At 32.5% G+C, this 13,842-nt stretch overlaps 6 protein-coding genes and 2 non-coding genes across 8 annotated transcripts; 2 read left to right on the forward strand and 6 right to left on the reverse strand. All coding sequences in view use genetic code 12, as the record gives it.

Moving 5' to 3' along the window:
- Positions 1–969: 969 nt before the first annotated feature.
- DFJ63DRAFT_322285 (MFS transporter) lies at positions 970–2,796 on the forward strand (the record flags this gene model as incomplete). Its single annotated transcript, XM_064907415.1, has 1 exon — positions 970–2,796. The coding sequence occupies one exon, from the start codon at positions 970–972 to the stop codon at positions 2,794–2,796; it is 1,827 nt and encodes a 608-aa protein (XP_064763981.1).
- Positions 2,797–2,956: 160 nt separating this feature from the next.
- On the reverse strand, positions 2,957–3,028 carry DFJ63DRAFT_t53. Its single transcript has one exon. It is a non-coding gene; the product is annotated as a tRNA-Cys (tRNA).
- Positions 3,029–3,099: 71 nt separating this feature from the next.
- DFJ63DRAFT_88091 (mRNA splicing protein) lies at positions 3,100–4,690 on the reverse strand. Its single transcript, XM_064909168.1, has one exon. The coding sequence runs from the start codon at positions 4,580–4,582 to the stop codon at positions 3,404–3,406; it is 1,179 nt and encodes a 392-aa protein (XP_064763982.1). The 5' UTR covers positions 4,583–4,690; the 3' UTR covers positions 3,100–3,403.
- Positions 4,691–5,741, reverse strand: DFJ63DRAFT_88090 (S-adenosylmethionine-dependent methyltransferase). The gene has a single exon (XM_064909167.1). The coding sequence runs from the start codon at positions 5,475–5,477 to the stop codon at positions 4,800–4,802; it is 678 nt and encodes a 225-aa protein (XP_064763983.1). The 5' UTR covers positions 5,478–5,741; the 3' UTR covers positions 4,691–4,799.
- RUB1 (NEDD8 family protein) lies at positions 5,625–5,858 on the forward strand (the record flags this gene model as incomplete). Its single annotated transcript, XM_064904867.1, has 1 exon — positions 5,625–5,858. One exon carries the CDS (start codon positions 5,625–5,627, stop codon positions 5,856–5,858), a length of 234 nt encoding a protein of 77 aa, XP_064763984.1.
- On the reverse strand, positions 5,742–8,545 carry DFJ63DRAFT_88089 (uncharacterized protein). The gene has a single exon (XM_064909166.1). It carries the CDS (start codon positions 8,118–8,120, stop codon positions 6,006–6,008), a length of 2,115 nt encoding a protein of 704 aa, XP_064763985.1. The 5' UTR covers positions 8,121–8,545; the 3' UTR covers positions 5,742–6,005.
- Positions 8,365–8,437, reverse strand: DFJ63DRAFT_t52. The gene has a single exon. It is a non-coding gene; the product is annotated as a tRNA-Thr (tRNA).
- A 425-nt stretch (positions 8,546–8,970) lies between the features above and the next one.
- Positions 8,971–13,821, reverse strand: DFJ63DRAFT_283889 (cleavage polyadenylation factor subunit; the record flags this gene model as incomplete). Its single annotated transcript, XM_064904748.1, has 2 exons — positions 8,971–9,255; positions 11,005–13,821. The coding sequence occupies 2 exons, from the start codon at positions 13,819–13,821 to the stop codon at positions 8,971–8,973; spliced, it is 3,102 nt and encodes a 1,033-aa protein (XP_064763986.1).
- Positions 13,822–13,842: the final 21 nt, after the last annotated feature.

Consider the following 13,842-nt stretch of genomic DNA (forward strand, 5'->3'; position numbering starts at 1 on the left):
AGAAAGAACAACGAAGATTAATGAAAGAAAAGTATCAGTGCCGAGGATAATATTCCCCCCAAATAGAAAGATCATTTCTTTTTAATTTTAATGTTTAACTAAATTAAGTAACATAGAAATGACACATTTCCAGGTGTAAGGACTCGTAACTGTGAGTGTGTGAAAATATATCATTGTTATAGCCGGATGACCACTATCTGAAAATAAATTTTAAAGTGGTATGAGTGTTTGATTCATTGTCGGCCATGAAAAGGGAATGAATTAACCGAGCAATCACTAACCGTACACTACCACTCTCACGGTTTGTTGCTGTAATTATGATATTTTTTTCGCAATTCAAAAATCTCCTTATGAAGTGCAATCTGCTCTCATTTTTTTTTGCAAATTTGTATGATTTAAGCTATTTTTATCTGACATAGATTAGATTATTTTAATTTGACTTCAACAGCTTAAGACTGTTAGGTAGATTCACGTAGTTTGATGTGTTGTCAATACTATGAATTACATTGAGTCTAGTTCAAGTTAGAATGTTATAATCTCTCTCACGAAACCCTTAAATAATAATTCATTACAAACATGTTTTCATTACCCCCCACGTCATGCCATTCTTCGTTACTTCAATACTCTTCGATTCAATATTATGGCTGATCACTTCAATCGAAAAGTTTCATACTCCTTTTGATTAATATTTTTTATTTTTTATTTTGTTGTTCCTTTAACTTTAATTTAGAGTTTATTTTTATTTTTGTGGATCGGTATAACATTTCAGATGATATAACTGGAAATAAGAATCACTTCGGGTGTTACAAGTTTCTTTAACGCCATTATGAAGCCCGTTATGAAACTTTATTCCCAACTATAAAAAGGTTGAATGTCCTCTTTTAATCTCTTCTAAGGTTTCAGGATATACTTCAATTACAGCAGACTTCTTTTTATAGTTGGTCCTAGTGAACTACCATCTCAATTGTAATGTCAACACCAAATCCAGAGGTAGAATCAGATTTACCAGTTGATGCAAATCCAATTACTGAACTTAAATCTTCTGATTATGATAAACCAATAGCTGAAAAACTTTCTGATAAAAATGAAAGTACAGACATAAACAGTAACAATGAAACATATCAAGATGATTTCGAAGCTAACGCTTATAGCGGTGCCAAATTAAATGATTCAAGTGAAGATATGGGTGATGAATTGTCCCGTTTGGAATCAAATGCTCAAATTTCCAGAACTTTAAGTAGAAGAATAACTGGTAGTGAACTGTTTTATTCTGATGCTCAAAAAAGTAATGAACCAATGCCTAAAATGGGTGGGGGTAGAGATTATCCTCCTCCTTTAATAGCTGATAGGACTGCATACCAAGTTCAGTTTGATGGTCCTGATGATCCAACTCATCCTCAAAATTGGTCTTCTGCAGAGAAATTCATAATTTGTTGTATTGCTTGTTTTTCAGCATTCTCAATTGCTGTTGGTTCTGCCCTTTTCTCTCAAGCTCAATTAGACTTGATGGAAATTTATCATATTGGATGGACAGTTGCAAGTTTAACTACTTCCCTTTTTGTGTTTGGTTTTGCATCAGGTCCAATTATTTGGGGTCCTTTATCCGAATTATATGGTAGAAGACTTCCTCTTATAATTTCATCTATTGGTTATGTTTGTTTTTGTTTTGGGGTTGCTACTGCTAAAGATATTCAAACTATTATGCTTTGTCGTTTCTTTGCTGGATTTGTGGGAGCTGCACCTTTAGTGGTGGCACCAGCTATTCTTGCTGATATCTTCAATACTAAACAAAGAGGTCCTGCAATTTCTATTTTTGCTATGGCTCTTTTTGGTGGTCCAATGATTGCACCAATCTTAGGTGGTTATACCGTTAGAAATACAAGTCTTGGATGGAGATGGACAGGTTATTTTATTGCCATAATTGCATCTGCATCTCTTGTATTAACTGTTTTCTTTTTGAAAGAAACTTATCATGCATTAATTTTATCTGAAAAAGCTGAAAAATTAAGAAGAAGAACTGGTAATTGGGGTATTTATGCTCCTCATGATGAATTCAAATTATCACTTAAAGAAATTTGTGAAAAGAATTTAACAAGACCTATCATTATGTTATTCACTGAACCAATTCTTTTCTTGGTTACTCTTTATAATGCTTTTATTTATGGTATGTTATATTTATTCTTGACTGCCATTCCTTTAATCTTTGAAGGAACTTATCTTTGGAAACCAGGTAATGCTGAATTACCTTATCTTTCTATGTTTCTTGGTACTTTAGTTGGTGGTTTAGTTTCAATTGCTTTTGAAGTTAGATTTAATAAAATTATGGATAAAAATAGAGGAATTCCAGTACCAGAAGAAAGACTTGTATCAATGATGGCTGGTGCTGTACTTTTTGTGGTTGGTATCTTTTGGTTAGGTTGGAGTGGAGGTTTTGGCACTAAAGTTCATTGGATTGTTCCAACTCTTGGTGCTTTTCCAGTTGGAATGGGTTTGATTTTAATCTTTTTACCATGTCTTAATTATATCATTGATTGTTACTTGATCTACGCTGCTTCTGCCATTGCTGGTAATACATTTTTAAGATCTGCTTTCGGTGCTGCTTTCCCATTATTCGCTAAACAAATGTTTGATAATATGAAAATTAAATGGGCTGCAACTTTAATTGGTTGTCTTTCAGCTGCAATGCTTCCAGTTCCCTTCTTATTCTATAAATATGGTGCTCGTTTAAGAAAGATGTCCAAATATTCCATGGATCTTGAATTGATTTATGGTGCTGGAGGTGCTGCTAGCCATTAAACTTTTTCTTTACTTATGTATAAGTTTATTTCATTTTCTTTAATTTATATATTTTCATATAGCTTTTAATAATATATTCATTTGGTTTATAAGTTCTCGAAGCCATGTAAAAGAGAATTATCCATTATTTGCAACAAAAAAAAATGGAAAAAAAGAAATAAGCTCGCACTCAGGATCGAACTAAGGACCAACAGATTTGCAATCTGCTGCGCTACCACTGCGCCATACGAGCTTATTCGTGATTTCCAAATTTGCCAACAATTGTTCCGCGGTCTTTATCACATGATAAAATTCACGTTTCAAATTTTTCAAATTGATCAAAACACCCTTTATTGTTTATCAAAACCTTTCAAACTTTGTTACAGCATTGTCTAATGATTAATTCTTGATTTTATGAAGAAGTTATTTCATTTTCGTTAAAATTGTGGTATCATTTTGAAGAATTAAAATTGGCAAAAATTCGATACAAATTCGCAACTTATTTCAAGATTTAACAAGAATTGACATTATAATTGCATTTTATTTGCTCTAAATATACACATAAGATAAGAACTAAGCTACATATTTATCATAACCTATAGATAATACACTCCACTCAAACTCAAACTCAAATTGGAGGAGGAGGAGGTGGTGGTGGACCACGAGCATAAGATGGCCTTGTGGAAATTGGTGGTGGTGGTGGAGGAGGAGCCAGAGCTTGAGCAGCAGGAGGAGGTGGTGGTGGAGCCATTGGAGCTGGTCCTTTAGTAGGTGCTCTACCTCTTTTGAAAGGAGGAATGACTTCTTGATGAGCACGAGATTCAGTTGGACGTTTACGTTGAATTGGTTCTCTGGTTTGACTTTGACCTTGACCTTGTTTGCAATCCTTAGAAAGATGACCTGGTCTTTGACAAATCTTACAAACAATTTGTTGACTATCATTTCTTCTTGGTCTTCCTTGACTGTTGTTATCAGGATTGAATGGCTTTGTTTCTCTTAATGTACCATTTAAAACAGCCAATTCTCTTAATTGATCTCTCTTTAAATCATTTTGACCAATTGGAGATGAAATAGCTTTATCAAGAACTTCATTAGTTAATTTAATAGCCTTGGCAATTTTCAGTTGAGTATCAGAAGTTATAAGAACATGTAAGTCATCATCTGCTTGATCATCATCTTCACCAGGATTAGCTGATCTACCTGATTTCACAGATCCTTTACCTCTAATTTGTAATCTAGCACCACTATCTTCTTGTAATGTTTTTAAGGTTTTACCTCTTGGACCTAATAAAAGACCAACGAAATTAATTTCGGGATAATCTTTAACTGGAATATATAATTTTTCAAAGGTTTTAACTGGTTTGACATAACCTGGAGGAGCAACATAATTCTTAATACTACCAGCAGCAACTTCTACTAAGAAATGTCTTTCCTTCTCAAGTTGAAGTTTTGTTCTTTGTTCTCTTGTATTTATTCTTTTACCTTCTTTATCAAACTTTGGTGGTGGTGATGGCTCTCTTTCATAAGTTGGATTTTTAGTTTCATCATTAGAACTTAAGAAACTAAGAATTGGTTCATGAGATTCATGTGCCTTTCTAAGTATATCTGAAATCTCTTCAATTCTGAAATATTCTTGATAAGCATCAATCTGTTCTGGTGTTAAATGACCAGAAATAATGGTACTTAAAGTATTGTTACCAAGAGTCTTGGTTTTATCAGGAGCATCCGCCCATTTCGTTGTAGTCAATTTCTGACTCGAGATACTTTTGGCAAGTGCTTTTCTACCTTTAGGGATACCTTCTACCATCGTTACTGATTGATTGAATTATCTGGTTAGGTTTCAATGATGAAAAGTGATAGATATGAATTATCAAAATGTGGTAAAAATCCCTTTTGTTTCAAAGTTATCTTTTGGTTACTCGTTACAAAAAAAAATTTTGCGACAAATTTATACGCACACCCTCCCGCTAACTAACTAATTATAGTGTACACCAATTCTATTAAATACTATCTATTTACAATATCTATACTCTAGTGAACTTTAAGATACTTAAAACTTCCCAACCTGCTTTCCTTAAGATGACCGTTTCAACATTCCAACCTCTTGATCTCATGATTTCTGCCACTTTATCTGGATTGTTTCTGGCACAGAAAAGAATATAGGCAACACCTTTAGTGGGACTTAAAATAGTATCCAAATCATCTAATAATTTCCATGTAGTAACCATTCCATCTTCTCCTCCTAATAATGCCAAATCCAACCATGTATCATCTTCTGGATCATTTGGTATGTCTGGAACTTCAGTAGCTGGAACATAAGGTGGATTAAACACTAATAAATCAATGGTTTCAGACTTTATAGCACTAGTTAAATTCATTTGACAACTATCTACCAAATTCGGTATTTTTAGGGTATTATTGTCACCTTTATTCAATTTGACAGTATTAACAATTGCTTCACATGCATGAGGATTGATATCAGTCGCTATGAATATGGCTTTAGGTAATATATTTTTATAAAGAAATGTAGTTACAATTCCTGATCCACCACCTATTTCAGTAACCATCGGTATAATATCCTTAAATCTTGATTGAATAAATTCACATTCCTCCTCTAAACAATCTAATAATAGAAAGGAATCTTCTGCTGGTTCATACACCCTTTCATAATCCACATTCTTAACATTTGGTGTAGGCAACATTTATCGTTAACATCTACTTCTAGAGCTCTAGTGACTTTATCAAAAAAAAAAATATAAATTTTCGATTGAGATTTAATTTTATACTGACAAAATAAATTTGATTCCAAATCATTGATACTTTCTTATTATTGATCATCACATTATACAATGCAAGTCAAAGTCAAAACATTAACAGGTAGAGATATCTTGGTTGATATTGAACCAACTGATAAGATCATTCGTATTAAAGAAATGATGGAAGAAAAAGAAGGTATACCACCAGCACAACAGCGTTTCATTTTCAATGGTACACAATTAGATGATGAAAAGACAGTGGCGGAATCTGGTATTCAAGCTGGTTCATCTTTGCATTTGGTGTTAACTTTAAGAGGTGGTTGTTAGATTATGGTAATTGGTCCATGAATTGGTCTGTTACAAATTCAATTGATTGATTACAGGAGTGTTGCTTTTTAAAAGATTCATCATTTACAGTCAAATCCTATAATATACAGATATATTAATATTAATACATACATATCGTTACATTTACTATTTGCCCAAAGCTGACCATTTCTTTGCACTTTCCAAAAACTTATTAATTCCGGGCTTTGTAGATATACCTTCTTTATCTTGAGGAAAGATATATTCAATATACTCTTCTTCAAAATTATCAACTTTTCTTCTTCTTTTAACAAGGGTTGGAAATTTAGATTCAACCTCAGATTGACTTTCTTTTGAACCATGCTCAATTTCATATTCTTTCCACGCTTCCAATATGACCAACCTATCTTCACTTGAATCAGTGCCTTTATAGAATTTATCAGCTTCTTTGAAAACTGATCTAGTATTTTCTCTATGTGAATCAGTGATACTAAATTCAAATTCTTCTTCATTACTTTCATTGAATTCTTTGAATTGTGAATCGGTTGGAATAGATGATTCAAATATAGCAAGTGATATCCATACTCTTGGATTACTAGTTTTGTCTATCAATTTACGATATAATTGTCTAGCTTCATCATACTTCATTTCATCTTGATAATATTGTATAAATGAAATCCATAATGTTTCTGTAGGAAGGAACTTACTAGCAATATTTTCATTTTCTGATAATTTCAAAGCAGCATTATAAATAGATATCAATCGATCACTTTCGTTCAAACCAGTTTCGAACTCAACATATTTTAACAAGACAGGAATTGAATTAGATTTATCTTTGCTCAAGGTTGTAGTCTCAAGCCACTTTTCATATAATTTCCTTACACGGTCCCATTCCCCTAACTTCGTTTCCAAGGCAATATAATAAACAAAGAGACTCTTCTTTGCTTTTTTTGAACTACTTTGGCCAATTGCTCTACCAAGAATCTTTCTTGCTTTCGATAAACCTTCCTTTTCATCATTCCTCAATTCAAATTCAGCATAGTATTTCCATATTTTTCCAAAGGTAAACTCGGTATGAGGTATGATTTTGAGACAACGATTCCAAATTAGTCTTGCTTCGTCAACATTATTGCAATTGAATTCTTCCCATAATGCATATCTTATCCACAAATAGATATATCTTCGCCAATGAATAGACTTTACCTTTTCGGATGGAGGAGTTGAAATTGATTTCTCAAAATTGTCCTTTAAGACAGAATTATTGACATTATTCTCACTTAGCAAGTTTAAATAAGTCCACCAGGTATCACTATCAGAAGGATCGTCTTTTAAATCTTGTTCATATCCAGCCATTCGTTTTCGTATTATACTAGATTCGATAGTATCTTTATTTCCATAATTTTTTTCAAAGTCTGAGAAATTACTATAAATCTTATTACGTTGTATTTCAGACAAGTCAATTTTTGATGCATCAAGTAATGTACTATATATGGCTCTTGCTCTTTCATATTCTTTGACTGATATTTCCCATTCTGCCCATTGTGATATGATAAGGGGAAGTTTGTCATCATTTTTAAGTGTCTTACTGGCTAACATTGTGTCCGCTGCAATCTCAAAAGCTCGCCGTATATTATTCACTTTAGCATTATCACTAGTCTCATACAATTCAAATTCAATCCATTTCAACCATGTATCACCTGATGCATGTTCATAAACGTATCTTGAAAAAATGCTTCGTACGTTGTCGTACTCATCATATCTTCTTTCAAATGAAATATAGGTATCCCAAGCCGATGAGTCGGGATGCCATTGTAACCATCTCTCAAATACAATTCGTACCATTTTATAATTCTTTAAGGTTTCTTCAGTTTGAACATATAAAAACCAAAACTTATTGACTCTTGGTAATGTAGTTGTAGCTCTATCAAGTAAATTTCTGGCATGATTAATATTTTTATGTGATAGTTCCATTTGAATATATTGAATCCAAAATGGTATATGTTGAACATTCACATCAAGAGCTCTTTCAAAGATCGATCTTGCTCGAGGGAAATCATGATTATGATTTATCTCCCATCGGGCATATCTCAACCACTGCCCGAAGTTAAGTCTATTCTTATTTAATTGTTGTTCATATTCTTTTCTTTTCTTTAATTGAAATGATCTTAATTCATCGAGATCTTGTATAGTCTGCTGAGGAACTTCTAGTTTTTTCTCTCTGATTTCAAAAGCACCCTTTAGAATCTGCTCACTGGTGACTTGAGCAACTTCAGGGTCTTCCATTGCTGACTTTGAAAGCTAAGTTATTATCTAAAGAAACAGTTTTGAAAAACTCCTCTTGAAATAAATTTGTTTTTATATTTCGCTATCTCATTAGAGTATCGCAAAAAATTTAGGCGCTACCAAAAACAGATAATTACTTCCTGTTCACTTTACCAACTTATTCAACAATGATTCTAAAAAATTAAGAATTAATGGCATTGAATAGTTAAGTCGATATCGATTATAACAAATTCAAAAAAAATAATGCCTTCAGCCAGAGTCGAACTGACGATCTCCTCATTACTAGTGAGGTGCCTTACCAACTTGGCCATAAAGGCGATTTTATAAATTTTAAATTTTTCCACTTATCCACAAAATGGTCATCTCACGTGCCAAAACTCACGTTTCAAAAAAATACCGACAACGATGTAGACTCCATTAACCAATATTGTTAGATAATGACCTTAATGAAAGATACTTGACTACATAAAGTATTCATTGGCCAGGATTGAGGAAGAGTGGGTATAAATTTTGAGAGATATGATCAAAATTGTTTTCAGCAGCTAAGACTGACACCTTTAGATCTATTTTACAACATGAATAAAGATCTAATATGAATTATGCATTTATTGGAATATAAACTAATAGGAAATGACTTAAATTTAAGGGAATAAATAACCATTTCAAAAAATAAGGACTATTTTACAATGAAAAAAGGAAGACCAGACAATGATTTATGTATCACTGAAGGCCATGATGTGAAGTAAGTTTGAATATGACTAGGTTGTTTTAATTGAATATAAGTATGTTAATATTCTATGGATTGTTGAAGATAGAAAGAATGATGTTTAGTTTGCTTTGATATAATGAATTATTTCTTAACTAAGTCTAAGCTTTCGTAAACTGCACCAGCAGATTTATATAAATCCTTAGCAACAACACCTTTTCCAGATATTTCGTTATCTTTCAATTGTTGTGCCATTATTCTAGTTCTTTCTCTTTCTTTATAACCATGTAAGCATTCAAAGTAATCATCGAACACTGGAGTACATTCCTTCTTGGTAGTAGTGTCTGCGGAGGTATAACAAGCTACTAAAGTTTGGAATTCATAAAAACATTTTCTAGTACCACCAGATCTTGAGTATGGTTGCATCTTCTGTTTATTATATTAGATGATAATTGACTCTAACAGTATCTTTAACTTCAATATCTGAATGGAACTTAAATTTTTTTGTATTAATTATTTCGTCGCGCTTATTGGTTACAGCTTTTTGAACCAGAGAGAAACAATATTTGAATTGTACACGACCAATGCTACCAAGTTTGAAAAAGCTTTTCGATGCTACCATTTATAATTTCTTAATTTGATTGTTTTTACTAAGTGCAAAAATTCTATGATTAATATATCTTACATGGTGATGAGAGATTGATTAAAAATAACTATTCAATTGATGGACTAACCAAAAAGTATCTTAAAGCTAATCAGTACCATGAATCTACTTAGTGATGTGCTTAATAGCAATCAGTTTCTTAAGTTCTTTAAAGAAAACAGAAGTAAAACCATAAATTTATTTACCGTGGTCGAAGATAAAGAAGTAGGGAAAGAATATTTTCAAAGGATGCAGAAATTAGAGTCCTTTATTGAATATTATGAACTGGGAATCATTCCAGGAGATGATGTGGAAAAGTTCTTGTTTGAAAAAGATAGAGAGAATTGCAAACAAATACTAATTATAGCCTACAAAGCTCTTAATTCACATTTCATAGATGACTTTTCAATTCAAGATCTAATAATTGCCCATCGTTATGAGGGAGAGCTTAGAATACTTTTATCCGACGGATGCTTAGAAAATGGTATAGAGGAAAGTGATATTGTAGGATTTAAGAATTACAGTTTGACAATGAAAGCTTATCGTTCTCCCGTAAGATTTGAAAGTTCGACAGTAGTACAAGACGAAGAGCCACAAGAGTTCAATGACTTCAATAGGTTTTTTGGTTTTTTTGGATATTACTATCCTAATCCTTTTAGAAATAAGATGAATATTGTTCAAGAGAACTTGACAATGTTTAATTTCATTCCCGAAGTTGTCCCTTCGGGAAGATACCAGAACCCAACACCCGAATTGAAATACGATACCCGTAAATCATTTTTGGATTATTATATGTCTCTGATTTTAGATGCCGTAAAAGCATTATTTTTCAACTTAGACATTGATATTGAAATCAAACTAACAACCGAGATACTTAAAGCAGGTGATAGGTATGCAAAAGTCCTGCCTGATATTACAGTCTTACTTAGAAACGAAATAAAAGTTCCAATAGAACTACAATGTCATCATGTGAGAGAACAATTTGAAAGCTTTCTCTATTCAGAAGACGAAAGTAATGTTGACAGTTGGTCATTTGTGGAATTATTTCTGCGAGGATTCTTGCTGGCATTGGCTTGCAATAGTGGTTGTTTTATTCTAGCAGATTCAGAATTTTGTGTTGGTGTTGTCCTTGACAACATACCCTTGGAAAATGCCAATATATCGAGGCCGATGACAGGAATCAGCTGTCAAATAATATGCTGCGATTCCCTCAAGGAAAATATCTCTATTCCAATGTTTATGATGATGATTATTTTAAAATATGCTGGTGAAATTACTGCAGAGGCTCAACTGACATTGAAATTAGCTTTACTAGATTTGAACAGAGAAAGAATTTAAACAATGCCAAAGGTATAAAAGCCACGAAAACTAGACCCGTAAGAACCAAATTAATCTAGCTAGTTATTAAACGTTATAAAATAAGTGACTGCCGTTCAAAATATTAAAAAATTGTTAATTTAATAAATATATATATATTATATACAGATATAACCATTCTATACATATGCTAACATTTCTTTAATAGAATTCTTTACTTTATAATACAATGGACCAATATTACCGTCTATTATGATATCTCCTGTGTCATCTCCGTCGATAGAACCGTATGCCACTTTTCTAATGGCTATAGAATCATTTACTACTAATGTACCCTCACTCTTAAATTCAGCATTAAGATTAAGTCCCTGCAATTTTTTCTTTAAATCAGGAAGTCTAATATTACCAATAGCCAAACTTGGACCATTTGAACTAACTGAATTTAATGTAGTATCCTCAACTTTATCAGCCAACAAGAGTTGTTGTTTAATAAAATCTTCTTGTTTAACCTTTTTCAAAGTAAATTGAGTAGATGAATTTATAACGTCACTGACTGTTCTCTTCTTGTTTTCAACTTCTTCCAGTTCTTGATTATGGATTTCTAACTCACCATATACTTGGGCCACCTTATAACTGCCTCCAATTGATTGCCAATTCAATCCTTCAATAATACTATCATCAAGATTAATTTCAAAATTACTTAAACCAATACTTCCTGCGTCTGCATCACCACCTATTTTGGCTGTTTGGTTAATCAATGCAGGTGATACTTGCATTTTATTGTTAGATCCATAACTTGATACACTTGAGAGACCACTTCTTATACTGGCCAAGGAAAGATATCTTGATGAAGAAAATAAGCTTTTCTTGTTCTCTTCTAATTTCTGTTCTGTCTGTTGATTAATGAAGTATGATTGTGCAAGTTGTAATCCATTAGATTCATTATCATCTGGGTTATTATTTGTGAAATCAGGAATTAATAATAAATTATATGGCTTTAATGAAGAAACGATTATACCTAATGAACGAAGATCAACTAAACCTGATAAATCAATAAAAGATAATACACACCTTACTCTTAACTGTTGTACTTGAGCAGCATATGCTGAAGCACTAGCACCCAACTTAACTCTCTTCTTTGGACCATGCAATGTATCTAAATACTTTTGGAAAATTTCATTATTCAATTGTTCTTGAGGAGTTAATTTATTGACTTTATCTTTCTTTTGTTTATTTCCATTCCTATCATTATTCTTACCTCTATCACGTTTCTCGTTCTGTTCAAATTTCTTTTTACCTTCCATGATAATCTTTGTATTGGAGATCTCATCCAGCTTTTGAAAGTCTTTGATATCAATTATTTCACCATAATCATCAAATTTTTGTTTATGTGAATTTGGAAAGTATGGAAACATTGCTTGACGAGGCTTCAATCTATGAGTGATTCTTAAATCTATTGGTTTATTATCTTCTAAGCTTTCTTTTATATAGTCTGTTAAAAATGCTTCATGTGCTGCTAATTCATCTATAGTTTTAACACCAACGACAGTACCATTTGATGCAGATGCAAGTGATTTTTCTTCAGAGTCTAAATCTTTTTCTTCATCTGAGGAATTGGCTGCTTCTACTTCATCTTCTTCATCGTCAGATGAATCTTCAGCATCAACGAGATCAGAATTTAATAAATTTTGATTCTTTTTATCTCTTACTTTTGCAAGTAATTTTTCCTTTCTATGTTCATTAATCTTTTCTTGAAATTCAGTCAAGTCTCCTCCAATCATGGGTTCTTCCTTGGTCCAGTCATCAATTGAAAATACAGTCTCTAAAGGTACAGCAACACCATCTTCTACTCTTCCACCTAATTTATTTTTGGTTAAGGCATACCACTCTTTATATAACAGTGAATTCAATGTCTTGTCAGAAGCAAACAGGGATTTTTCAGTAAGTAATATAGTATTCTTTTCATCCTGACACAAATATTGGAAAGCTTCAGATGATAAATCACCATTTCTAAGATCAATACCAGAACAGAAGACAATCTTTGGACCAACTAATTGAATTAACTCTTGAGGGTCTATTAATAAATCTACTTTAGAAGGATCAAATGGCATATTACTCGAATGCTGGGACTTTTCTCCATCATCCCAATCTTTTGATATAGCTGGCACCATCCAATCTACCAAATTAGATGCATATGATAAGATCTTAGTGCCTGAATATGACAAGAAATAAACTGGAATAGGGGCCCCTTGTAAATGCTCATCGATTAAATGAAATACTTCCAAGAATCTACCAGAAAGCGAAGTAGGTATAACCACAGCACCACCATTAGCTAACGTAGCATCAACTAATTCTAAGAATTTATCTGTTCGCCTTTTGTGGGACATGGTTGAACCTATATCAGTACCTGTAATGAATGCTGTTGGACGTAACAACAGTGACACGGGACTACCATTAGAAGCTGATAAGAATGCAGCACTATTTAAAAATGAATCCTTAGAATGATTCCAAGCTGGAGCGTATATGATTTTATCAATTCGTTTAGTTATAAGCCAAAATGTTCCTCCTAATGTATGACCAGCATTATAAGCTGTCAATACTATCTTCCCATCGAATAATGTAGTTGATTGTAAATATTTCAACACATTAACCTTATCGAACAATTCATCCACATCTTGAATTTCTAATAAGGCATCTTTTAAAGGACCTAATATACCATTTGCTCTATAATATTCTACTGTTGATATTCGCCCTAATTGATTAACTGGTAAAGTTGAATATACAGGAATGGTGGCCATTAAATTAGGGAATTTGATACATAACAACACGTAACCACTGATGAATTCTGGAGTTGAATGAGATAATATGATAGCATTGATATCACCTAATGTTTGTTCAATGAATAACACTGCATTAGGATCTTTACCATTCCAAGATGGATCTGCTAAGATTTTGAATTCATTGTCGAATGATAAAATCCCAGCTCTGAAAGATAGTTCACCATCTGGTGGCGTTATCAATGAAAATGTAAACATTATTCACCAAATAACAATTAT

The sequence above is a fragment of the Scheffersomyces coipomensis genome, assembly GCF_036884675.1.
Source record: "Scheffersomyces coipomensis strain NRRL Y-17651 chromosome Unknown DFJ63scaffold_2, whole genome shotgun sequence".
Taxonomy (NCBI): Eukaryota; Fungi; Ascomycota; class Pichiomycetes; order Serinales; family Debaryomycetaceae; genus Scheffersomyces; species Scheffersomyces coipomensis.